Source organism: Meriones unguiculatus, chromosome 8, assembly GCF_030254825.1.
Source record: "Meriones unguiculatus strain TT.TT164.6M chromosome 8, Bangor_MerUng_6.1, whole genome shotgun sequence".
Taxonomy (NCBI): domain Eukaryota; kingdom Metazoa; phylum Chordata; class Mammalia; order Rodentia; family Muridae; genus Meriones; species Meriones unguiculatus.
This window is the reverse complement of record NC_083356.1, coordinates 120,155,918-120,181,765: the sequence shown is the minus strand read 5'-3', so window position 1 is coordinate 120,181,765 and position 25,848 is coordinate 120,155,918. Positions and strand designations below refer to the sequence as shown.

The 25,848-nt window shown below is 45.3% G+C and overlaps 1 protein-coding gene across 4 annotated transcripts in view; it reads left to right on the top strand.

Annotated features, from left to right (window-relative positions):
* The window catches only part of Rapgef4 (Rap guanine nucleotide exchange factor 4), a 266,011-nt gene extending 241,066 nt beyond the window's left edge, over nucleotides 1-24,945 (top strand). For all 4 annotated transcript variants that reach the window (XM_060390453.1, XM_060390452.1, XM_060390454.1 and 1 more), the window contains 8 exons: nucleotides 1,773-1,898; nucleotides 2,305-2,483; nucleotides 5,451-5,541; nucleotides 9,121-9,171; nucleotides 9,905-9,992; nucleotides 10,397-10,461; nucleotides 20,693-20,747; nucleotides 23,717-24,945. In XM_060390453.1, the coding sequence (XP_060246436.1) occupies nucleotides 1,773-1,898; nucleotides 2,305-2,483; nucleotides 5,451-5,541; nucleotides 9,121-9,171; nucleotides 9,905-9,992; nucleotides 10,397-10,461; nucleotides 20,693-20,747; nucleotides 23,717-23,844 (783 nt within the window). In that variant the 3' untranslated portion in view covers nucleotides 23,845-24,945. The remainder of the gene's footprint in view (nucleotides 1-1,772; nucleotides 1,899-2,304; nucleotides 2,484-5,450; nucleotides 5,542-9,120; nucleotides 9,172-9,904; nucleotides 9,993-10,396; nucleotides 10,462-20,692; nucleotides 20,748-23,716) is intronic.
* Nucleotides 24,946-25,848: the final 903 nt, after the last annotated feature.

Below are 25,848 nucleotides of genomic sequence, written 5' to 3'. Positions count from 1 at the left end.
AGCCCTTCGGAAAGTGACCCAGCTCCCTGTGCCGAGGGCCGGGTTTACATGCTGCACTTAAATCGTTCCCATTTTATTCTCCTAACAAGCCTTAGTATTAACACCCTAAGTTGCCAACTTAGGTGGTATAACCCTGATTCACTGCAGCTGGTGCCAGACCATCCTAAGATTAGGGGATCATTCCAAGTATGTGTTACTACCGTGGGGTTTATGTTCAGCCTGCTGTTTTCCAAAGCTGGCACCAACATGATCTTTTCTCTGTCCTGTGACAAAAACCCCAACCTGGTACTCCTAATCTGATACTCACACGCTCTTTAAAAGCTGTTATTTGCTCCCTCTCTGCAATCTGTTCCTGCAAAGAAACTCTCCTGGCAGCTTCTCCACTTTTGAGCCACCCTTGCTATCCATCATGACAGTGAACCATCCTGAGAAAAGCTTTTTTTCACCGCCTGTTCACAGCTTCTTTTCATACTCCGTCACACATCGACTGCGAATATGCAGCATATTTCAAAAGGACCATTCAGGTGCCTCCACCTGCTGGTCCACGCACCTGTTGATGCTCTGTCTCCAGGTATGCAAATGAAGTCCAGCAAGTGGCTGTGCCCACAGCAGCACAGCACGTGTTGATGGAGGCTAATTCTATCACACTACGAACTTGACTGCTCCCTCACAGGCTGAACTCGCCAACGCAGGAACCACCTACACCATGTCAATTCTTTGGTGTCTGGAGCACAGAGGGCACGTGCTGAATACAGTGGTCATGCAGATGCTGTTGAAACCTGATAATATTAGTATTTCATACACGCGCCCTTTTCCTTATTAATGCTGGACCTGGAGCACTGAGCCTTGTACGTGCAAGGAATGTGCTCATCTCTAGCCCTGTGACATGAATATTGATGTTATTATCAATGTTAGCATCATATTAGCAAATATTATTTTCATCACCATATATATGAGTGTGTGTGTTTGTGTGTAAGTATGATTGTCTATATGTCCATTCCTACTCTTACAGATAAGGATTAAAGTATTACACACTCTTTCACCTGTCACTCCTCTTACAAAGTAAAACACTTTACAGCGTCTCTTAGAATACAAAAGAAGAGAAGCAAACCAAATGAAAACTCTTGACCAAAAATCTTGGTCAGAGCAGCAAGCATCTAGTCTTGCTCCAAACACGTGAATAACATTCTCAGCCCAGTAGCTCTCAGGGGGCTGAGGACTTAAAAATCCTGTTCAGACTCAACCCACAGCACTCTCTACCACTTCACCCCTTTAGGTGGTGTATGAAGACATGGCTGAGGCAACTTGACCTCAGTCACCACCCCAGTTATGTAGTGCCGTGGGTAGAAACTCAAATTCCCCTGCTAGTATTTGGCTTTATAACAATTTCTATGGAAACCCAAAAGGACAGTATCCAAGAGCATTTTCCATCTTCGCCATGGAAAAGGAAGAGTTTCCAGGTACACGCAAGCCCCCAGCACAGAAGACCCTTCCCCAGGCCATCCTTTGCCAGTCTTCTTTGGCACAGCCCACAGTTGAACTGGCGATGACAAAGGTGATGATTGATGCCTGTGTGATGATGATAATGACAAAAGACGGCCTTGAAGCAAACACAACAACCAGCAAAGGCACTTTTAACCTCAAAAACAACCTCTCAACGTACACCTGACATATCCCCCAAACCCTTTCCCATCAAAAACTCCTGAAAGCGTTTGGCCCTAAGCACTCATCTCTTTTGGGGTTCTGATCCAGTTTTTCACAATCATTCCCAGACTCCCTTGCCAGAGCAGGAAGGCCCAACCACTGGGACGGTGGGCACTTTTGAACTGATGAGCTCCAAAGACTTGGCGTACCAGATGACAACCTATGACTGGGAGCTCTTCAACTGTGTGCACGAGGTAAGGTGCCCAGAGAGGAACATTCGTGGGCCCCATAGGCTCCTGGACAGAGCCTGCTGGCCACACTCAACTCACATTTCTGTGTGCTGCCATATGGGAGCCACATGGTGGGGTTTGTGCATGCCGAGCTTATAAAACCCTTAAGTATTAAAGAAAAAAAAAAATCTCTGTGATGCTATGCTATGTCTCCCAGAGTCTATTAAGCCAATAACACCTAGTTTATATTTATATATTCCACAAGCCTCACCAAGGCCCTTCAAATCTATATGACAAGTCACATCCGGGTTAGCGATTGAATTCACATCTGCTGCTTGATAGAATACCTTCTTGACAAACAGAGGAGCCAGGCTGTCGTTTTGATTTAAAAGCCAACAAATAAGTGAAATTGTTTTCCTTTCTGTTCTAGCTGGAGCTAATCTACCACACATTTGGAAGGCATAATTTTAAAAAGACCACAGCAAACTTGGATTTGTTCCTGAGGAGATTTAATGAGATTCAGTTTTGGGTTGTCACTGAGGTCTGCCTTTGTTCCCAGCTCAGCAAGCGCGTTCAGCTTTTGAAAAAATTTATCAAGATAGCAGCTCAGTAAGTACCTCAAACTTAGGAATGAAAAGAAGAAAGTCTCTGAACACACCTTAAAAGAAAAGCAGGGTGGAAGGACCACCTGGAGCTGAATTCTTGGGAGAGAAGAATCTTCTAGCTTTTTAACCGTTAACATCAATATATAAATGACATTTCGTGCTGATGCTGGAGTCAAAAGGGGATTTTGCTCTGAACTTTTCAGATCTCCCCACCCCCGAGAACGCCTTAAGTAAACAAAAGTTCCTTTAGAGACTTGGGTTTGTAAGGCTCCTGAAGCCTGTTTCCCACATGACACGTTCTCACCGGTAGAGGGCAATAGAACATGCTAGAAAGTACAGTTCATCCAACTCAGCCAGAATAAAATCAGTAAACTGCATAAGGGCCAGCGAACCTGGCACTAGGAAATCATCTCCACGCACAGCAGAGAAAGCAAACATCTTATAAATATTCTGTTTAAAAGCGCTTCTTGGGAAACAATTTATTTACTGCAGGGGCCAGTTAGGTTTCTCCCTGACATGAATTTAATCTTCTCCTGCTATTTAGATATGCTTGACAACCTCCTGTTTACTTCCATGTTTTTGGTATCACCACCGTGCTAAAAATAAAACAGCTAAATGTGGCCTGTGCTGTGAGGCTCCTTCCCGTTCTAAAACGCACAGCCCGAGCCCAGGAAGGTTGGGAGAACAAGTCACCCCAGCCAGGCAATTTTCTTGAGCCAAACAGTTCAGATCCTGCACAGAGTCTTGATTTCCAGAGCTAAACAAAGAAGGGAAAGCTGCTTGGTGTTTCAGAGAAGCCGGCTTGCCAAATGCCTTGAGTTGTTTTGCCAGAAATGTGAGGGTACAATAGAACACCAGAGCCTCTGGATGCACGTGCTGCTCGCTCTTTCTTTGGGAAGGCTGACTATCTGAAGAGAGGTCTAGCCCAGTGCGGACACTTGGCCTAGCAGCAAGAATGGCCTCTGCGCACTGAGCAAAATGCCTGCATGTGTTCAGAGTGACTGGATTACGGAAAGCATGACTGGCTGTGCTTTGCCATCTCAGGGAGCCTGTTCTCCCTTCACCTCGGCCTGCTACGGCCAAGCGCAGCAAGGAGGGAAGAGGGGCCCTGCCTGTTATTTTAGGGAGGCAACATAGATGCGCTTCTCAAAACACCCTGGATATATATATATATATATTTTAATGTTTCTGCCTTTGTAATTCCCCCCTCTTCCTCCTGGCTCCTGCTGATTATAAAGGTGGACTTGGCCCTCCCTAGAGGTCAGCTGATTAATTAACCATGTTCAGCCCCGTGCTGAGCCTACTGTCCCACGGTGAACCTGTTTACTCAGCCCAGTTAGTAAAGACTGTAGTCCTTCTTCACCCTGCGTCTGTGAGGACGAAACAGAAACCTGTAGGTCGGGGGTTCTCGACCTGTGGGCCTTGACCCCTTCAGGGGTCACGTGTCAGCTATCCTGCATATCCGATATTTGCATTACAATTTGTAACTATAGCGAAATTACAGTTGTGAGGTAGCAACAAAATAATTGTATGGTCGGGGTCACCACAACATGGGAAACTATATTAAAGGGCCGCAGCATCAGGAAGGTTGAGAAGCAGTGCTGTAGGCAATAGCCTCCATGCTGCTTGCTGTCCTTTGAGAGCTGCAGCGTCTGCTTTATGTTCTTGGCCCTGTCTGGAGCTTAGCAAAATTGAGGCTCAAAACCAGGGTAGGTGTTTTTATCTAGGGTTCACAGGAGAAGGAACTAGGGCAAGCAGTCGGTCCTCTCCTGACCTGCCTTGAATTATGACAAGCAGAGTTGGTAACGGAGCAGGGCTGTGGCTCTGGATTTATGCTCTCAAAGTCACTTACACCAGGCAAAGGCCAGCATAGGTGTGTGGCGAAGCTAGCCCTTGACCTGAGAACCACGACCCCAGCCCTACCACATCCTTGCCTGCTCACGTGGAGCCTGACCCACCATAGCTCTTCCAGTGTGCATTTCTCCTCCTCCACAGACCTGCGCAGAGGTGCCCACTGCTACTGTTTGAGCTGATTATGAGCAGCCAAGGCAACCACCTGATGAGCCATCTACAAAAATGTTTCTTTAACCGTTATTTATTTATAATGCCAGTCAGCTTAGATAACCGTACTGATATGTGGTGAAGCAATTGTGTTTATCGCGAGGTGAATGCTTACCCTTTCTAGGGGCCTGGTATGAAGAACTTAGGGTGTGTGGTTGTGGTGGTTTGCCATCGGGTACGCCAAGTACTTGGGATAGCATCACTACTCTGATGAGAATTTCTAGGCTTGATCCACATACTTCATCCCAAATATAAATTCATAAAGACTCATAGGAGCACAAACACAGACTCAAAATTAATCAACCTCACCGATGCCATTAAAACGGAAAGCGAGGTTATTTTGTTATTGACGTGATAAATTATTTCCCAACCTCAAACTCCTGAAGAACAAGTGCCCAGCCCACAGGGACCACCACCTGTAAGCTGATACTTTTCAACACTTCCATTTCGCCAATATAGCATACAGAAGCCAGGGTGGCCTAGGCATTGTGACATCCTTAACGCCTTCCTGCCTGCCATGTCAGAGCACCCACCTCCAGGTCTCAAATTCTCCACCATTTTGCCTTCCCTTTTCCAATCCCATGGGATGTGTCTCCCCATCCTCTTCCAGCCTTTAGCAAATATAAAATTATAATAATAACCCTCAGGGGAGGTGAATTTAAATTGCTTCTCAAAACCGGAACCTCAGTGGCCAAAACTGCCAACTTTCTAGAACTATAGTGGGCTGTCGATTGGCAGGGCATGGCTACCCAAGCAGAACTCCAACAGTGTGTTAAATCTGTCACTGCCAGTTCATGTAAACGAGTCCTGATGAATATTAATGACTCTCAGAAAATGGAGCTCCAATTTTTTTTTTTTAATCTTGCTCCAAAGTGGCATTATACTTAAACACGTGCCCCCTTTATTTCAGCTGCAAGGAGTACAAAAATCTGAATTCCTTTTTCGCCATCGTCATGGGCCTCAGCAACGTTGCCGTGAGCCGCCTGGCACTGACGTGGGAGGTAAGGTGCTGCTAGGATCCAGCTGTGACTTTCGCCTCGGAGATAACAACGGAGGCTCACGCACGAGCTATCCTATAGAACTAGCACTCACACTGGTGTGACGATGAGAAAGGTGGGATGCTGGGAGGGAGATGACTGTCTCCTTTTTCTAATTACCTCAGAGTGGGAGTTTTAAAAGATACTGTCCAGGTGGGGGAAGGAAGGGGAGGGGCAGGGAACCCAAGCTTTCCCACCTCTCCAATGTAAATAATCCTAAATCCGGATCTTTACACATGCCATGATGGACTAGCATCGCTCTGGTGGTTGCAAAAGTCACTTTGCTCAGAGGTTCAATTGTCTCCGAAATGCCTGCTTGTTGGCTTTGCACTGAGCCGTACCTATGACTGAAAGAGGGTCCAAATCCATTTTATCCAAGTAGTCATTTTGCCTCTGGGAGAAACAGCCCAGAGGCCAACTGTTGGGAGCGGCAGGGTACCAGATGTCCCATAAGCACCTGGCAACTCCTCCCTCCAGAGAGGAGCAACAGTTGGCACGGACTGTCGTCTTTGGGGCTAAAGTTACCCAGGTGTGTTGCGAATTCCTGTAACAAATAGGAAGAGTGAACCATTGACAGTTCAAAAGCACCTTCATTTGTCATTAGCCTAGTACTCAGAATGTGCTTATCCCCTCATACGTGACATGACTGAAGAAATACTGAAGTCTAATAGAACATACTCACAAAAATAGACTCTTGATAAATACACCCAAGCATGTTCGAGAAGGAGTGCAGAAAAGGGGGCCAACGAATGTCTGAGACCCACTTTTGCCCGGTGCTTACCAGCAGCCATTTGTGTCCACATTCCCCGTGAAGCTATTTTCCTACTCATTTCCTTCTTGAAACTATTTTCTTCCCCAGACTCTGCTAAATCTTTCCATTGTTTATAGGGCAAGCCCTTGCAAGCCCTTCTGTCTTGAGTTTCTCTTAAAATTCCAGGCAGATGCAGCACACAGCAGTTCATCCCCTGAATATAGGCATGAGGGAACTGGTGAGGCCCGCGAGCCGCGCAGCTGCCTTCCAGCCGGCGAAAGAACAGAGCTGGTGTGCCAACAGCAAGCAATGAGGCCATTGTGCAGTGCCCCTGACTCACTGCCCAAGCTACCTGGACTCTCTAGAGACCCGGGGCTCACTCTTGGTAGTCTGCATTCCCCAGTCTGTCTCTGGCTCCTAATCCTTCACACGGAGTCCAAATGCATTGGTTGGGGAAAAAGAAAAAGTTCTGAAGTTTTTTGAGGGCCCATGGAGGCCAGCTGTAGGTTCGACGTCACAGCAACCAGGCAGTGAGATGGAGCGCTACCTGAGCCCTTTGGGCTGCCTCGGAGAGCCTTAGGGAGGGTGCAGCCAGCTACTTTACTGTCAGCAAAAAGAGGCAGCTAATTGGCCAGTCCTTCACTCTTACAGGTGTAAGAGTGCGTCTGTGGACTTCTACTTCTGTAACCTCAACAGGATAGATCAGCCTTTTGTAATTAAACCTTCCTTTCTCTTTTGAGGCGAAGCGTGACTGTGTAATTCTGTAAGGAGAGCTTTCGCTCGTGAGCATCTTTGACTTAGGTTATTCCCCTGTGTTCGATGAAAGCCTCCCAGGGCTTCTCACACAGCTTCGGTGAGCACCAGAATAGCCACATGAGTTGCCTAAGGGATGGTGCGTGATCTCGGGGGACTGTAGGACAACCATAAAACAGCCAGTGAGCAACGGAGGAGCCTATGGTATGGAAAAAGGCCCAAAGCAGGAGAGCAACTCCCATCTGAGATGGAGGCTGAGTGCTGGCTCGGCTCTATTGACAGTTAGGAGGATGGATCCCTGTGGAGGACTGCCTGCTTGTAGGATGCCAAGCTGCCCTCTCTGGCCACACCTACTGCATCTCAATAGCACTTCCTGTTGCCCTCCTCCAACCTCCACGGGGTCTCGGCAACAAAAATGCCTGCTGACGTCCCAAGCCACCCCCTGGACTGACTAGCGACCCCTGCCAAGATACTCCTTTTGAAACAGTATGGAGATAGAGAACAGCCTTGAGAGCCACAAAAAGGGTCATTACCATGTTGCCTGTTGCCTCTGTCTGAGAAGCTGACCAAGTTAAGAGCGAGCTAAGGTGACAGAGGTGTGACTCCAAAATGGACTGTGTCAATGAATGTGAGTCTAATCCTAACATGCCTCTTCAATATGTAGTCCTGGCTATGCAGCCTCGAACACATCATGGACTAGGCTGGCCTGGAACTCCTGTCTCTGCCTCCAGAGTACTTGGATTAAAGGTGTGTGTTGCCATGCTCAGATCCAGAAAGGTCTATGTTTTTTTTTTTTAATGGACTGTATTTACTACCCACCGAAGCTTTCAGCCTTGAATGCATCTTCTGAGAGAAAATCTGAGGTCCTCCGCAGCCTTGAAAACGGGCACTCAGGGATATGGGGGATGTGCAAGGCACTGGCTTCCAGAAACAGAAAAGGAGTTGGCAGGTGATTTAATGGGGACGTGACAGTCTGAGCCACACACCGGAGAACAAGCAGGAGTTTTCCTGAGGACTGCAGAGGGCTGGTTGGTGGAGCAGTTGTGGAAGGTGGACCTCACTGGGCAGGTCAGGGCTGCTGGGGATTTCTAGGTCTCCTTTCTGCTGATGTTTTCCTAGTCTCAGGATGGGAAACACATCCCTCTGGTCCATCTGGCTTTGTCAGTAGAGAGTTCAGCTCTGCGAAAGCAACCCTCGGTAAAGTGGGAAGCACCGGGTTGGAAGGAATCCCATTCTGATCTCCTGGCCTCCCTTGGCAGGTGCACTGAGTGGCGCCGCCAGGAACCAACCCATATAGACATGAGAAGCCACATCTTGGTAGAACTCTCCTGTTTTCCATTAGAGCCAGGCAGAGAAATCATGCAGAAGTGCTCGCTCGGAGAAGCAGCATGGAGCATATAAGGGAAGTGACAAAAGCGAGCAGAGGGTATGAGCCAAAGGAGCCAGGGGTGAGCAGCGGGGCTTAGGGCCTCGAAGTCTGGGAGAATAGCTCCTCCCATGGGCAATACACAGGTTGTAACTATTCAAAGGCAACTGAGTCCCTCTCTTCCTCAGCACTGTTAGGCACTGAGGAAATACCAGTTAAAAAAAGGGGGGGGGGCTTTTTTCTCTTACAACTTTCTCTGTAAAGGAGGAAGGGTCTTTAATCTTAATATTCTCCAGTCTAAATGTCTAACTGGGGGAATCAAAGAGTTAATAGAAACAAGGACTTGGGGAGAGGGGGTCCTGGCCACTTAGAGTCTCAGGAATGCAGGCAGTCCTGATTATGAATCATCCAGGCAGGAATATATTATAAAAAGCAGTAAGGCCAAAGCGTTCCTAGCTTCTTGGAGTTCAGCTACACTAAGAGTTTTCAAAGACAAGTTCTCTATAGTCCAGAGATTATTCCCAAGTGCCAGGGTGCGTGATAGTTCAGCCTGGCTCAGAGGTGTTTGATTAGGAGCCAGAAGAAACGCATTTCGCTTTGAAATGGTAGCACGGAATCCATATCTAGATATAGAATCTGACAGGTGCGTGTGTCATTTTCATTTCATTAACAGAAGCTGCCAAGCAAGTTTAAGAAGTTCTATGCAGAGTTCGAGAGCTTAATGGTAAGTGACAGCAGTTTCTTTATTCCGTTCACTGTCCGCATTAATCCAATTTCTGATTAGCTGAAGTTCGCGCTGCAGAAACGTTATCTGTCCTTGTATGACTTTAAGAAGTTTATGATCCCTTTTAGTGCTGCTAAAACAAGCATGTCTGACTAATGAATGGCACCCTCGGGAAGTAACTCAAAGAGGACTTATGTCCCACATAAGGTCAATTTGTGTAACTTAGAAAAGCACTATAATAGGGTCCCCTACCTGACACAGCTCAGGTGGCTACGGGTTGGAAGCTATGTCTCTTGGCTTGCCAAAATTATGTCTCCCTGCTGTCTGGGAGGTGTCACCAGACAGGAAAGTGGTGAATGGGTCTTGTCAGGAGGCAGGGGATGGTTCGTAGGGCAAGTTAGGACTGGCTACACCAGGTAGGGGATGGGCTGGGAGCCAGCCTTCAGGAAGCAGGGGGGCCTTCAGGGAGCAGGGGAATCTGCTGAGATTTGTTTTACACAGTCCATTTTTGCATGCGGAGGGACACCCTCTCTTAGCTCCTGTAGGAGCCTTCAAATGAGAACAGAAACAGCATAAGTTTGTGAAGCTGTTTTAAAAAACAGATCAAACCTATTTGAATCTGTCTTTCTTCCATAGCTCTGCTTCATCCCAAAATACACAACTGTGGGATGGCAGGGGGAGGGGTGGTAATGTATCACTCATCACTGACCAGCAACACTTTGCTTCCCCCAAGGATCCTTCCAGAAACCACAGGGCCTACAGACTGACAGCGGCTAAACTGGAGCCCCCTCTCATCCCGTTCATGCCCTTGCTTATTAAAGGTAATCTATAGTCACACCCATGCCGGGGGTGGGGGGGAGTGCTTGAGGGGTGAAGAGGAACACAGGACGCCCTCTGAGAAGGCTCTCTGTCAAGAAGACTATCTTCCCACCTCCTTTGACTCCTGCTCTTGGGCCTCAGTCTCCTAAAAGGGGTGGTAGGTAGGAAGGTAATGGTATGAAAAGCCTTTAAAGCCTTGTGAGTGAAAAGGGTTTACATTAGAGATTTTACTAACCTCAGGTAAAGTGATTTGGAAAGTTAAACACCTAACATAAAAGAAACTATTATCAGCTTTTTCGACTGCAGTGTCATGCAAATCCACCGCATATGCTAATGGTGCTATTGTACTTTCTTAGTATGACATATTTCCGTTAGTGACTAGAATGTGGCTTTTATTTCTTTACAGATATGACATTTACTCATGAGGGGAACAAGACGTTCATTGACAATCTAGTAAACTTTGAAAAAATGGTACGTGCAGTATTATAACCTTAACCACAGTGTTTTTTTTTTAAATAAAATTTGCATTTGTACTAATAAGGCAAATAACTTCTGTGTATGCTGCCGTGTTACAAAGGTAGTTATACAGAAGGGAGTTTTGAAACATTTGGTTCAGACTGGCTCCCTCTTTCGCTGTCAGTTCTCTTTTGTGGAGTTGAATGGTATTTGTGCTGTGGCTCACAGCAGCAGCTAGCTTTTATGCGGCCTGTTTCTGTCCCTCCGCTGCTTGTTGTTAAAATGCATGAATGTTTAAGAGTGACTTCTGTGTTTCTCCTTGTTCTGTACGGTTTGTGCAGCTAGACTGCCCCAGGATGCCTTTCAAATGTTTATCTGCCAGGGCTGACTTAAGTGCTCGGAGGTAAAAGGCAACACTACAGCCGGTCTTTATCGTAGGGTATTAATCTAAGCGTGTATTGCTTATTCTCATAAAGTTCACTCAAGTTCAGAGAGGGGACTTTGAGACTCGGAGATCTCCATAACAACAACAACAATAACAACAACGAAATGTCAGTAACAAATGTGAAACTGGCACTTTCCTACTCACGATTTTCCAGCCCCTTCTCCTCTACTCTACCCCGACCCAGAGAAATAGGGGTCTGGCAAAGGTACTTTGCAGTTTGTTTTCTTGTGTGAAGCAATAACGCAGGTCCTGCCAAAGCCTTCTTTAGCTGCACAGTCCATGTCAATGGAATGCCACACTGTCTCCGGATCCCTGGCCTACATGTAGCCTGGAGAGAGTGTGAGAGAGCTCCGTTTCCCAAGGGCCAAGCATTTGCCCAAGATGATGTTTTGTAGTGTGAATGTGGCCCTGGATTCAGAACTCAGAAGACATTTATGGTCAATACCCAGTTCCGTCCTTGTTCCTCATCTTCTGTGTGAGTCTGTTTCCTCAACAGAAAATGGGGCTTGTGCCTGCTTTATCTGCCTCGAGGCGGAAGGATGGTTCATGGTGTGTGAGTCTTCCTGTAAGTCAGAAAGTACTGTAGGCTTTTGTTGTTGTTTGCTTATTTGTTTTGTCAGAGACCTGTAATTCTAATTGCTTCTTGAGATCAAGCTAATGTGGCGTCTGCAGAAGTCTTCGAAACAACCCATTGTATATGGGCTACAGCTCAGTCCTGTTCACCATGAGCTTATGGTTAGGAAGACAGCTTTGGCTGGTAGCCACCACTGTTTTAAACTTCTGCGGAAACAGAATATACACCCACACTCCTCAAAGACACCGGACCAGTGGGTAAATGGTTTCTCTTCCATTTACCAAAGGTAGGGCATGAGCAAAAGGTAGTGCTGTGTTGTCAGTTTGGAGATATATATATATATATATATATATATATATATATATATATATATATATATATTTTTAATGAAAAGGAAAAATTCTTTGCTTACTTGTTAGCACAAAAGGAAGGAAGGAAGGAAGGAAGGAAGGAAGGAAGGAAGGAAGGAAGGAAGGAAGGAAAAGAAGAAAGACACTTGTTTTCCCACAGTGGAAGATCCAGCATATAGGGAAAGCACCTTCTGAATCGCTTATGCAGAACATCCTAAGACCATGAGGCAGCTAAGCCAACCACCGAGCTGTAAAATCCACACAGCACAGAGACGTGAAACCCGGGATTCCCAGAAGAGTTGACTGGCATCAGAACTTGAGACTGTTAACGCTAACTACATCCAGAGCAAGCAAGAATGGCAGCACACACTGTGCCGGCCATCTACTGAGGAGGCGCAGAGTTGCCTCTGACTTTCTAGAGATCCGTCCCCTCCACAGCCTGCAGAGGGAGGGTCAAGATGACCCAGGAGTAGGCTCCTCATATCTGTACCTAGGCTCCACACCAGTGACCTCCTCCCTGCAAGGAGCTCCTAACTGTTCTGCTCCCTGGTTGGCCATGTTTGTTTAACAGCCACTGAATAGCTAGGCTAGCATCGCAGCCATAATACACAAGCCTAAATTACTGATGGGTTGAATATCATTGAGATGATTTAGAAACACAGTAAGTTTATTTCTTTTTTACTCCAAAGTCTTTTTTGTTTGTTTGTTTGTTTGGTTGGTTGGTTGGTTGGTTGGTATTTAGAGACAGGGCTTCTTCTCTATGTGGCCTTGGCTGTCCTGCACACACTTTGTAGACCAGGCTGGCCTCGAACTCACAGAGATCCACCCACCTCTGCCTCCCAGAGTGCTGGGATTAAAGGTGTGTGCCACCTGACCCAGCTTTACTTCAGAGTGTTCGTTCAGTGAGCACTGTAGCTCCACTCTGAGGAACAGTCAAAGTGCCTGGCTTCAGCTCTCTTCCCGTTTCTTGTGGTCTGTGATGGCACACTGTTGCATCCACATTTTAGCCGTGAAGAGGGGAAAGGCATGAGTGAAGGTGTGCTTTTCCCATTAAGGATGAGGAAGAAGCTGTACACACCATCTCCATCATGTCGTGGTGGCTAGAAATTTAATCACATGAAAGGAAGGCTAGAAAACGTAGCCCTCTCTGGGGGGTGTCAACGTGCCTTATTAACAACCATGGGCTCTGTTGCTATGCAAGAGAGGCAGAGAAATATTTTGGGAAAATTCTCTTAGTCCTCTGTAACAGCATCTTTCTAAATATTGCCAGACAGTTAGATTTCAAAAATGCCCTTCCACGAGTTACATGTTCCAAGAAAATGAAATAGAATTTCAAAGAGATTTGATTGGCTTTCTAAACCTGACTGATCATATGGCATTATTGATCACCATTGATCAATCAGTGCTGGCTGGCTTTCCAGCATTTCCTCCCATCGACCAGCCTCCCTTCTTCTTGGCGGTGGCACAATCACCCTCAGCTACAGCTAGCTACCCTTTTGTGTCTCAGAGAAGGTCGCATCTTCTTTTCTAGAGTCTCATCGGTCGTCTGTCAGCAAGGGCCAGGTGTGAGTGGAGCAGGCAGTCTGTGTGTGCAGACCTGCTGGGCTCTGTCCCCAGTGGGGGAGCCTGACAGGGGCAGACGTCACCAGGGCAGCCAGGGACACCAGTGCCTTTCTGTGGGGCCGGCCTCATGCGGGCGCGGCAAGCCAGCATGCCAGCACTGGTTTTTTGTTTTGTTTTTATTTTGAGTGTCTTCACCCTTGAGGTATGAAATGAGGGTTAGAGAATTTGTTGCATATTGGTTTTCAGGATTTGTGAATATGAACAAAAGAGAACCCACACTCTGATCCTTATGCAAAAAAAATTTTTTTTTCCACGCATTCTTTCTTTTGGGGGAAACATAAAGGGGTATTCAAAAAATGTTTGAATAAAGCCCTTTCTAGCTTTCTATGGCGTGTATGAATATTTATAACACTCGGAAGGTAGACCAGCAATGGATTAGAGGGTACCATGCTGGCCGGCTGCCACTGTCTGAGGCTGCGGAACGTGGCTGCTGAGCCACGAGGCTGGTTCCATGTCAGACGTACCCGTATTTAGGTACATTGCTTTAAGAATAAGATTTTGAAGTAGCCGTTTCTTTTCTGGAATGAAAAGCATGGGGGGGGGACACTTCTAGACTTCTGGAATCATGAACAGATCTTATTGGGGAAGAGAAATGTTTTAAATCCTTTCAGTTTAGCATCGCTAGGCATGCCATTGTATGGTTAGTGACAATGAGGCTTCTAACGCCAATAATAATCTAAAATGCACATGCAGAGCACATTGTTGTTTTTTTTAACCTGGAGCTATGTAAAAAAGAATCTTTAGGTAAAAATATATAAATGTTCAACTCTGCCTAGTTCCTCAGACCTTTTTCAATCCAAGGGAAATCTGTAGGAATGCTGTGGGGACTTACACTTTCTATAGACTTCACAGAGCAAGACAAATGCAGATTTTTCCAAAGAGCGTGCTTCAAAGCAGCAGAACATATGAGAGTGCCCGGGCAAAGGATTTCGCTAGGAAATAAAAAGATGCCTATGAAGTAGTCCTGATCCTCTAGAATATATGCTGTTGTGAAGATAAGATATAAACACAGGGAATATTAAAAGTTAACCAAAGTCCTCACAACGGAGGCCACGAGAGACGTACACTGAAGAAGCCCATGGCGAGACATTACTACGGCTGTGTCAGCAGCAGACAAAACCACAGCACAACAACCACACAATAAGATCCAGCCATGCTGCCCTAAGAACCCGTCAGGCTCCATCTCAGACTTCAGCTGTGTCTGTAGGCCACCTTGCCAAAGCCACCCTGCTTCCCTTCCGTTCCAGCCTTGGGTCCTTTGTTTCAGCTGTCACCTTTGCTTGAGAGTTTTGTGTATCTGGCTCCTTCTCGTGGTTCGGGCTTGTGCTCCTGCATCTTCTCTGAGTGAGTCCCCTTGGCTCCCCACCTAGCATTGCTCACACACATTGAGCACTCTGAGGGATGGCCCAGCCCTGAGGGTGGCTCTTACGATCTGAGATGGCCATCTTTGCTTTTCCTCATCTGTCCTCCGCGCTAGAAGGTGAGGGCCACAGACCAGGAACCTCATCTGTTTCTTCACTGATGTTTCATGAACATCATCCCATAAATGTGTCCTAGAAATATTCGTTAAATAGAAGAATCATCCAGTGAGAGTGGATTTGATAAGGACAGGCATTTGAAAATTCAGGATTTCGTGATATCCGAAAGCATTTTCAGTTTGTCAGAACTTGAATTTACTAACGAGGGCGTCCCATAGCATTTTGCAAAACTGAGATTTGTCTCAGGATATCTTTCCCTCAGCTTTCTGTTCCTGAACCGGCATTATCTTTCGCTTCCCTACCTCATGGCACTCTGTCCTGCAGCGTTCTTCCAGTCTACTTCAGTGTGTGTGGAGATGTACACAATACTTCGTGTGTGCCTGCACCCTGCTGTCCCATGACCTTCCTATGTGCAACAGACTGTGAATGTTATGTCTGTTAGATATGTGTGTCTGTTTGTCACAAATCCTGCGGGTGATGATAAAGGTCTGCAGCTGGGAACACAGCTCAGGCTTCTTCAGGAATGTGTTGCGATGGGAGCATTTGTAGAAGAGACACTATATATTCTGTACCTAGTTATGGGGAAAAAAATTCTTCTCCTGAAGATGTAGCAGTCTGAAAAAATTATGTCCCATTGTAAGGGGGTTTTAATAGATGCTAAACACAGAAGGATGGATAGAGGGCCAATACCGGATAAGCATAGAGACCGAGAGAGACTCAAAGCAGTAGGAATAGAAATGTCAAAAGAGAAACGGTGCTGAGCATGGCGCATGTCTATAATGCTGCCGCTGGAGGGTCATGAGTTTAGGGCCAGCCTGGAGTAGAGCAAGATCTTACTTGAAAATCAAAAGAAAAAGAAAAAAGCAGGCTCAAGATCTTAGAGGTCAACTGAAGGAGAAGCAAAAACTGCTGCAACAGTCACTTGTTAGAAGAGACATGAAGCCTGGCAGCTGCTCTTTAGAGTGCTCCTAGCTGAGGAGCCAAATGGCCCAAGCCCAGGGAAGCTGACTGGTGGTGCCTGAGCCTGTAACAGTATCAGGTGGCCTTGCCTGGAGGCCTGCTAGTCTGGACTCAAACACTGTAGTCAAACAAACACTGGACTCAAACACATAAGCCTGTGTCGCCTCGGCTGCACAAGTGGGGGAGCTTGGGCAGGGCTGAGAGTAGGAAGGAACAGAGGAGGAAGACTGCAAAGCAGAGAGGCCTGGCACCTAGCTCCCGGGCCACATGAGAATGGAAACGTGAGGGAGAAGAGCTGGTTGGGTAAGCCTGCTCCTGAAAGGCTGTCCCACAGGCTGGTAAATGGGTGAGGCTGAGGCCTTGAACAAGAAGACACCTCCTGCCTCACTGGATCCAAGGAGAAATCTCTGCCTCAGAGCCTGTGTTTGCCTTGTCTCAGAGTTGAAGTACAGGCAGGGTGGGTCTTCGTTTGGTTCACATAGGCCCCAAGAAGGATACGTGTTTCTGAGTCTCCTTCAGTTATAAAGAGAAAGAGATGCCTGGGTGTGGTTACCATCGCTGTTTCTTTTGTGGGCTCTCTGAAGAAACTCGTCCTGAGGAGAATTCCTCAGCCTCACTTGGGTTCATCTCTCAACCCTGCAGGTCGGGAATTGTACAAACAGGACACTAAGTGTGCAAACGAGCCCCACAGGCCTGCACTCAGGGCGGATCCCACAGAAGAATCATTTCACATGTGACCAGGGGCTTCAGTCTGTCCACCCCACCAACTTGGAGCGCGTCCCAAGGGCATGTGTTCTCCTCACATTCACCCCAAATTACCAACACCTTTGGTGGTGAGCCAATTACTAATAGCAGTCATAATCCTCAGCTCTGCTGAGGTGTGTGTGTGAGAGAGAGAGATGAGACTTTTGCTCTAGGACAATCAAGCATTTCCCCGCTGGCCTGGCTTTACCGAGCTGCCTAGCCAGCTCCAAGCAGGCCAACCTGCTCTGGCAAGACCTCTAAGCCCAGGGTGTAATTTTTTGGCTCCCTCCCCCATCATAGCAGCTGGATAATGAAACCTGTGTCTCTTTAACTTTAGTTTCGGCCAACCTCAGCTGGGCGCAACAACGAGTAATCTCGTCTGTCACCGAAGATGACACACGGGGGCGAAGTCTTTGGAACACAAAAGACAGAAAGACTATTATGTATATTAAGGTGGAGATAAATGTAAAAATCCTCCACTGCACATTTGCAGAGCAGAGAGCTGTGTCCAGACAGCAGCCCAGTGAGCTAGGTAGCCAGGCTTAATTCTCTGAAGTTCAACAGATGTCAGTGACATAATTTCATTCAAATGGTGACTTAGATGTACATCAAGGAGGGGAGAAAAGTGATTTCTCTGTACCCTAAGATGTCTCGAGACCAGATCATCCTGTAAGAAACTGCCGAATAAATCAGAGGTGTTTAGGTTGAGTCGGGGGAGATGTAAGGTGGGAGTATTACATGTTTGAGAAACTAGCCTAACATATCTGTTAAGGTTTGCAAGCTCGCTGGGTGAAAAGTACAGGGAGAGGCACTTTGACTCCAAACAGCAACACAATTCTAGGTCAGAAATCTTTATGAATGAGAAGGCTGGCTTTGGAGGGATTATGTTCCCACTGCTGAATGCATCAAATTCTGGGAAGCCATGGTTTATATGCAGGCTACACAAGGTATTGTGGACCCTGGAAATGGGTTTGGTGGAGGGTGGTGATTTCTGAGGTCTCAGCAGCATAGAAAGATAGCATGTGTCGGTGGGAGCAGAAGAGGTTGGAGCTAGAATAATCATGCTGAAGCCCCACCCCCTCTTTTTAGCCTCCTGAAATCATGCTATAAGCAGATATTGGCCAGCAATGCTAGTGGTTTCTCTTATCCTCGCTGAGTTCACACCATTAAACATTATTGTCTGGACCGCACAAAGGGAAAGAATGGACCTCCTTAGAAAGCCCGATTTGGATTTTGAAGTTAAGCTGAAGTTATCTTGGCAATACAATTAAAAGGATACGTCAAAATTAAAACCATTGTTAAAATTAATCAAAGATTTAGAAAGGTAAAATGAACTTCGGGGCTAGAAATTACGGATTTGAACAATTGTTCTCACATTTTAAACTACATAATGAGATAAAAATTATGAAGCCTCAGAGGATAGCTATAAAGAGTAGTCTAAAACTAAAGTCAGAATGAAATGTTTTATCTTTCAAAACTAAAAAGCAGAACAATTACTCCCTACAAAATGGTATAGGAAGAGGTTTCTGACCTCTGCTAATTGTTTTATTATTCTTCGGAGGGGCATACTGGCAGCATTTCATGGGGTTTTCGGTAATTACACTCCATTCACTATCTGAAGAATTACAATAATTCTACATAGAACATACTTGTGCCGTTCCGATGCAAAGCCTTTACAGGAGTGAAAAAACAGCCTAAAGTAAATTAGGAGGGAAATTATCATAGTTACTGTTTATTCTGGGGCTCCATATATCAGAGGCTAATTATACATTGTATGCTATGTCTTCTTGGAGGTATTTGTAGTTTATTTCGCATGCTGATCAACCGCGGTTGATTCTAGGATGGATTCTAGGACCCTTTATGAAAGTAAAGTTTGAACAACTTCCCCGATTGCCTCTTTGTGTGTGGGAAAGCATCCCATACAGACTCGCGCCATCTCCGCTTGCCAGGATCTTCCAAGCAGAAGCAGCTAGCACATTGCTAAGCTCACGTTTGCAAGGCCTTGACTCTTCTTGTTAGCTTTCAGGCGAGTCCACTGGCTCTGGGGGAGGGGCGGGGACCTCGCCCTTGCTTACCAGGTACGCCAGGTGTGCTGCAGATAAAAAGGATCCCTGCGGCCACACCAGCTCTCTCTAGCCTGGTTGTCCCCTTTCTGTTCTCGGCACCAGGCGCCTCTCTGCCCTCATGGCTCTGGTCCCCATCTGTCTGCCTGTCTACATGACCTTTTTTCTACCTCTATTCCTTCCCCAGGTCCTCACTCCTCTCTCTGCTCTCAGTAAGCCCCCTTTATACTAGTTCTGTTGCATGGCGTTATTTCTCAGGGGCACACCTTGGCTCGGCCCGCCAAAGGTACCTCCTTGCCACATTATATTTCGTAATACTAGCGTCATTTTGTTTTTACAGATGACCAACTTTTCTCCAATCCCTTTTCTTAGACTTTGGTAAACCAAAGGCCTATGAAAGAAAAATGGGTACTGGACTTACATAGCTCCTTAGAGATTGGAGAGTAGGTTTCCCTAGGTGGAGGTTTTTCAATTTCCTGCTAATCGGACTATTCATCCACTTTCTATGCAGGATTCCTTTCAGAATCTGAGAGACAAAGTCCAGAAACATATGTAGGGACTTCAAAGCCAAGCTACTGCTACAGTGATGTAAACAGGAGCTAGACACCCCGGCTAGAGAAAGGGTTGTGCTTAGGCCTCATCAGCGTTTTTTTCTTGGGAGTCTGAGGTCCCTGTTCCTAGTCTTCATGGTGGTACTGTCTGTCCTTTCCTTTCCCTTTCAGTGCTGGAGATTAAATCTAGGGCCTCTCATACATTCAGCAAGCACTTTCCCGCTAGGCCACATCCCCAATCATTTTCTGCTTCTTTTGTGTCTGTATTCAACACGCACACGCACACGCACGCAAATGCTTTTTTAAATTCATATTGCAAACAAAACTTAAGGAATTAAGATTGTTTGTGCCAAAATGAACAAAGGCCAACTGAGTTATAGTCTGTTTAAAGAATGTTTAAAATGCAAATGGCATGGAAAATAATCACAGTGCAATGTCAAGGTGAAAACTAAAATCAAAATATACATACACAGTATGGCTTAACTTTAAATAATACATTTTTGTGTTTATATTTAAAATATCAGAAGGCTAGCCAGGCAGTGGTGGCACATGCCTTTAATTCTAGCACTCAGGAGGCAGGGGCAAGCAGATTTCTGTTCAAGGCTAGCCTGGTCTAAGGAGTAAGTTCCAGGACAGCCAGGGCTACACAGAGAAACCTGTTTTGAAAAACCAAACCAACCAAATTATATATTTTTTTAATTTTTTGTTTTATTATATTATTTTTATTGTTATCAGATATATACCAGATACATATCTGATATATACATACATATATATATATACACACACACATATATTAATGCACCAAAATAATAATGAGTTTACCCATTGTGTTTACTGTCTCTACATGATTTTTGCTTTGTTCCTACCATTTTGATTTCCTAAATTGTTGCTATGGCAGTGTTATAAGTTAGGAGGTAAAAGTAAAGAAGGAAGGAAAACAGAATTTTGATTGAGTCGTATACTTTTGCTGAGACTAAAAGAGATCAGAGAAGCATAGTGAGAAGCATAATATTCTCCGTTACAAGGAGAATATTCTGACTTCCCATTCAGTCAGTGTAATCCACCTCAGTGCCGAGTCCCATTAACTAAACCTGGAAACTAAGCCTTCTTCACATCCAAGACAGTCTCAAAGGGTGGTGGAAACGGTTCCTCAGCCTTAAAGCACGGGGTCAGGGATGCATTTTTACAGTGAGAGGAGCAGGCACACACTGAAACCAAGAGCTGCATCCTGAAACCACAAATACTCGTCACCTTCGCATGCTCTGTACTGGGACTCCTCCTTAGTGTCACTTTGCAAGTTACTCATTAGCCAGCTGCTTTCAGAACGTCAGCATTCCAGAACATGCTGTTTCCTGCGAAACCAGGTCTTGCTGGAATAAATAATGTCTTGCCCTCCTTTGGGGACTCTAGGCTAAACTGACTTGCATTTCTCTCTCCTTGTGTTCCTCCTCACAGCGCATGATCGCAAACACTGCCAGAACAATGCGGTACTACAGGAGCCAGCCCTTCAGTAAGTTCTGAGTCACTGCATGTGGTCGCGGACACGGTGGAGATTAAGTCCTTTTTAATGAGACTTCCAGGGCACCCCAGGAGTCCAGACAACATTTGACTGTGTCAAACGCAGTTTGGACCATGAAACCCACATGTGCCTACATGGGTTTAAGAACGCTGTCTGACTGTTGTAAGGGTAAAATAGATTTACATTGACAGAACCCAGGAAAATAAGGATCAGAATATTATTTCAAATGAGTGGATTTGAAGGAAGCTCGTTTGCTCATTGCAGTGTGCCTAGAACAGGTAGGTTACAGAGGCCTGCACAAGCCTGCCTGCAAGCTGCTGTCCATGTCACTCAGCGCTCCGTGCTGAGAAACCCAGGAGTCCCGGTGAGTCAGTGCGATCGTGTACAAACCGGGAAAGAGCATTTATTGCCTCTTGAGAAGGCATTAATGTTTACAACTCACTTGCTAAACGGCCCATGGCAAGATCGTATGTAACATTTCCGGTATTCCCAGGTGTTCTTCCAAATGTTGGGGTATGTCATAAACACCCAGCATTTTTACGGTTTCATAATGTATGAAATATTGCTAATAACAGGTGACCAAATTTTAAACTGTTGGCAATTAGGTTTCCTTGTAACACCAGCTGGCCATGTTAGATCAGTGCTGCTGTCCCCTGGCGTAGGGCTTGGAATAAGGACCAGAGCTTTGCTGCTCCGGTCTGGTTTGGGAGAGAGCAGCCAAGCCCTCATGTGAGTCATTCGAATGCACCGGCATATTAACTCAACATGGTAAGATGACACAGATGCGTCAGCAGCCCAGCTCACCATCCTCTCCAGTAGAGACTGACAGGTTCTTGTTTTAATAATCACAGTGGTGTGCTCTTTGTAGTGTGCTCTGGCTTTGGGCCAGACCTTGCTAACACAGAATGCCAGAACTCCTCACTGGTTGTTTTTTTTTTGTTTTGTTTTTTTCTTTTATTATGTTCAGGAGAAAACACACACACACACACACACACACACACACGTAGAGAAAGAGCTTTAAAAGTTAATTCAAACAACTGTGCTTTCTCACTTCTAAAAATAAGATGTCTTGAGTATCACCAACCCTACTTGCACGGATTCTGGCAGAAGCCAAGTACCTCATGTCTTTTCCTATAGTAATTTACTAAGTGTGTGAAAGACACGGCCATAAATCATCTGAAAACGAGGAGAAACGGGACCAGTTAGAGCAGGCTTTCTAATCCAGAATCCCTTCAGGGGATTCCAAGACATTCTTGAGATTACCTGCGTGCTGGAGAGGGCTTGGAGCCTCGAGACAGGTTCTCAGGGAGCTCCCAGCACCAAACAGGAGCAAAACCAGGATCTGCTTTGTTCTACCAGCCTCCTTGGCAGTAAATTCTACATTCTTCTACGTCTTTGAGAGAAGTGAGGGATTTTTTTCTTTTTTTTTTTTAATTTCGACTGCATTTGTTGAACTTATCAGCAACTGCTGGTAAACAACAGCTGCTCGGCTCTGAAGTCAACAATCTATAGATAAATCTATAGGAATAGATTCATAAACATTGTGGGGCTGTGTGCAATGTAATTACAGTATATTGTACATGCAGGGTACACTGCCAGTGGGAAGCGGAGGAAATTGAGCACGATGTGTTCTGTGGTTCACTGTGGTATTATTTATATGTGATAATTATACTGATGAGTTTCTTCTTGCAGCGAGCAGGGGCCTTTGTAGCTTGTCTCTGCTTTCTGGGCTCAGACCTGCCTCGCTCCCCTCCAGCCCCTTACGCAGATGGTGTTCTGATTGTCTTGTGGAGGAGTGGGCGGACCTCACAGGAGTGTTGGGATGGGAGGGGAGAAGTCCAGTTCAGAGTCCAGACTCCAGCATGGCCACGCCTGTGGATTACCAGAGAAGAGAGTGATCCCCAGGATAGTCTGTGACCCTTGGACTGCAGCAGAGGTTTGGGTTATATGTAAACAGCATTTTTTTCTTTATATGGAGAGTCTTCATTTAAAATTTGGGGAAATTTACAAGGAGAAATTCAGGTCCCCTGTTTAAAAAAAAAAAAAGAAAGAAAGAAAGGAAAAACATAGGAAAGAGCAAACAGAAACTAAGGGATGATCTGGTCACTCTGGGCACAGATTTCTACATGGTGCTGGCATTCGCCAACTAGGCAGCCCCTTCCAAAGGCACCACGTGCTTCCCCTTCTCACTCGGCTGCTGAACCTGGCCTTCCTCATTCTCAAATACACTGTGTGTAGGAACTATGCTCGTTAGATTTTCTTGGATTCTTGGTCTGAATAAAATCCATTGACCTTTTTGATAGTCCTGGTACCATATCCACAGAGCAAAATAAAATGGTCAGTTCCCAAAAATTAGGGTTAGGACTTTCAGAGCAAGTCATGTCAGAGAAGAAAAGTTTACTGGAAATTATCAATTACCCAAAAGGTAGCCTTACCCTTTGAGCTGTGCCTAGGGGCATACAGTTGGGGTGGGGCTGTATATTATGCAAGCAAAAGGAGCCTACGAGGCCTGGTGCCCACTGGCTCTCTTTGGTCCAGTCCAGGTGTTAAGTGCTTTTGTGAGTTGCTAATAAAACTATATCTTTGACATTAGCCCTCATCTTGATCAAAGGAGGTGGAGACAGAGTGTCAGACACAGAGGAGGGCTGAGAAGGGAAAACAATTTTCATCTGTCACCAAGGCCATCAGACGGAGGCTTCCCTTTTTATTTGGTGCCTTTCTTCCCCCCAAGGGTGCAATGCAAAAGGAACATGATCAAAAGAGATGATTCCAGGGAAGAAAAGAAAATTGGAGGGTAGAAGGGAGTAGATGGACCAACCAAGTAGAAATATTTCAGTGGAAAGGGCTTGACAAAACCCAGGGAATCTATGATAAATGTAACAAGTCAGTGGTGAAAATAAAGATGCATCTTACATGCAAATATTATGCAATGCCAACTCTGCCTGCTATTCTTTTAACAGATCCCGATGCCGCTCAGGCTAATAAGAACCATCAGGATGTCCGGAGTTATGTACGGCAATTAAATGTGATTGACAACCAGAGAACTTTATCACAGATGTCACACAGATTAGAGCCTCGCAGGCCATAGACATCTGAAGTGCCCAGAGCGGGATTTTGTCCCCAGTCCACAACCTTTCAAAAGATGCTGTGTATGCTACTACTGACTGTGTTGCCGCTAGAGAATTCTCCAGAATAAGCAGAGACACATCCTGAGACACCCCTCCCCCCTTCAGGGCCACACCCAACTCTCTGACCACAAAAGAAGAGGCGATTTGTATAACTCTGACATGCTGTAGCTTAGGAGTCATTGGTTATCGTCACCCTCCGTAATTTCCAGCATGCCACCGTCAGGCTCACATGAAGAAATACCCTTGCCAAGGGCTACGTCAGGCCCCCCGCCATCCCTTCCCGGGCTGTTTGCAGTGTGGACTGTGCCGTGGATGGGTTTGACGTGGATGCATCGGTAATGTGTCATTGAATGGTTTGTTTACTTAGCAACTTGATTTGGGGCATGGGGTCTGGGGAGGGTGTTGAGGAAACCATAAGAGTCTAAACTATAGGTCGTATTCCTCCATCTTCATAATCTTACCTCTGAAGGAAGAGAACCTCACCACAATACCATGACACATTATGGCTATTTGGTCTGTAATTTCTAAATGATCTATACAACAATATGTTTACATAGTAACTTTTAAAAAACTTACAAATCAGGATGACATACACAAGAATCCCGCTGAGAAACATGAAGGTTCTTAATATCGCCAGCGTTAAGATATAAAGTAACATTTCAGAAGAGCACAATATGCACAAAACATTTTTCAAAATTTAAATATTTTCCTGGGCATTAAAAACCTTTCCTCTACAAATTTATTGTTACTGATGGAAAAAAAAAACATATTTTCTGGACTTAAATGTTATTACAAAAATCTTAATTTTCAGCAGTTGTTTTGCACTTTCAGATAGATTGTAAATAGGTTATGCGATCAATAGTATAGAGTTATTTATTTGCTACATAATAGACATTGTGCCAAATAATGCCTTTTTATTTATTTTATTCAGTATGAATATTTGGAGTACATTTTTTTCTGTTTTCACAATCCGACTACATTTAATGTGTAGGAATTGTATGTACATTATCTCTTCTGTAAATACCAGCCGGTATCTTCATTAAATATACTTGACAGGAAATGGTTGTGTTGTCAGTTTCTTTGATACAGGAAGTCTCCCTCTCAGTGTGATGGGTGCTGGAATCTTTTTTTTTTTTATCATTTATTTATTTTATGTGTGTGTCCTGGAGACTGAAGCCAGGACCTCTTGCTTGCTAAGCACACACTCACCCTAGAGCTCAGCCTGGATTTAAGGGGTTTTGTTTGTTTGTCTATGTGTTGTGATTTGTTTTTAAGTTCATGTACTAATGCTAGAATGCACCCTCTCAGAGTAATCTAGTGAGGTTTAGTATATTCACGATCTTGTAAAACCATTGTCACTGACGTCAGATTGTCACCGCGTGGAAAGGATAGTCATCCCTCGTTCTCCTTTCAACCCAGGCAACCCTAATCTACTTTCTGTTGCTGGGAGCTTGCTCGGAGCCTCCTATGACTGGCATCATGCAACACGAACCTTTGGTGTCTGGCTCCCTTCATTTAACGTGGTGTCTTCATGATTCTTCCACGTCACTTCCTTTATCGACAGTCCATTCCTCTAGATGGCTGATCAATATGCATTCTGTGGATATGCCATATTTTGTTCATCCTCTCGTTACCTTTTGGGCATCAGAAATGCTGGTATGGGAAGAGGCACTGGTTGTGGAACCACATGTATGGGGCGTCATACTGTTTCTCAGTGTAAAGCTTAAAATTCTTTACATTACGGACCTGTCTTCTTTTTTTTAAGTCTATTTTTTTCCCATAGTATGTTCCAGGCTGCACTAGTTTCACAAATTCACATTGTTTCTCCATAAACAAATACAACCATGAAGACAAGAAAATTAAGAGAGCATCTTCAAATAAGTTTGGAGGTCCCTGCATGCTGGATCCAGTTCTTACAAATGAGTCCTGGTTCTCATTAATAGATTAATGAGAAGTCCAAATAA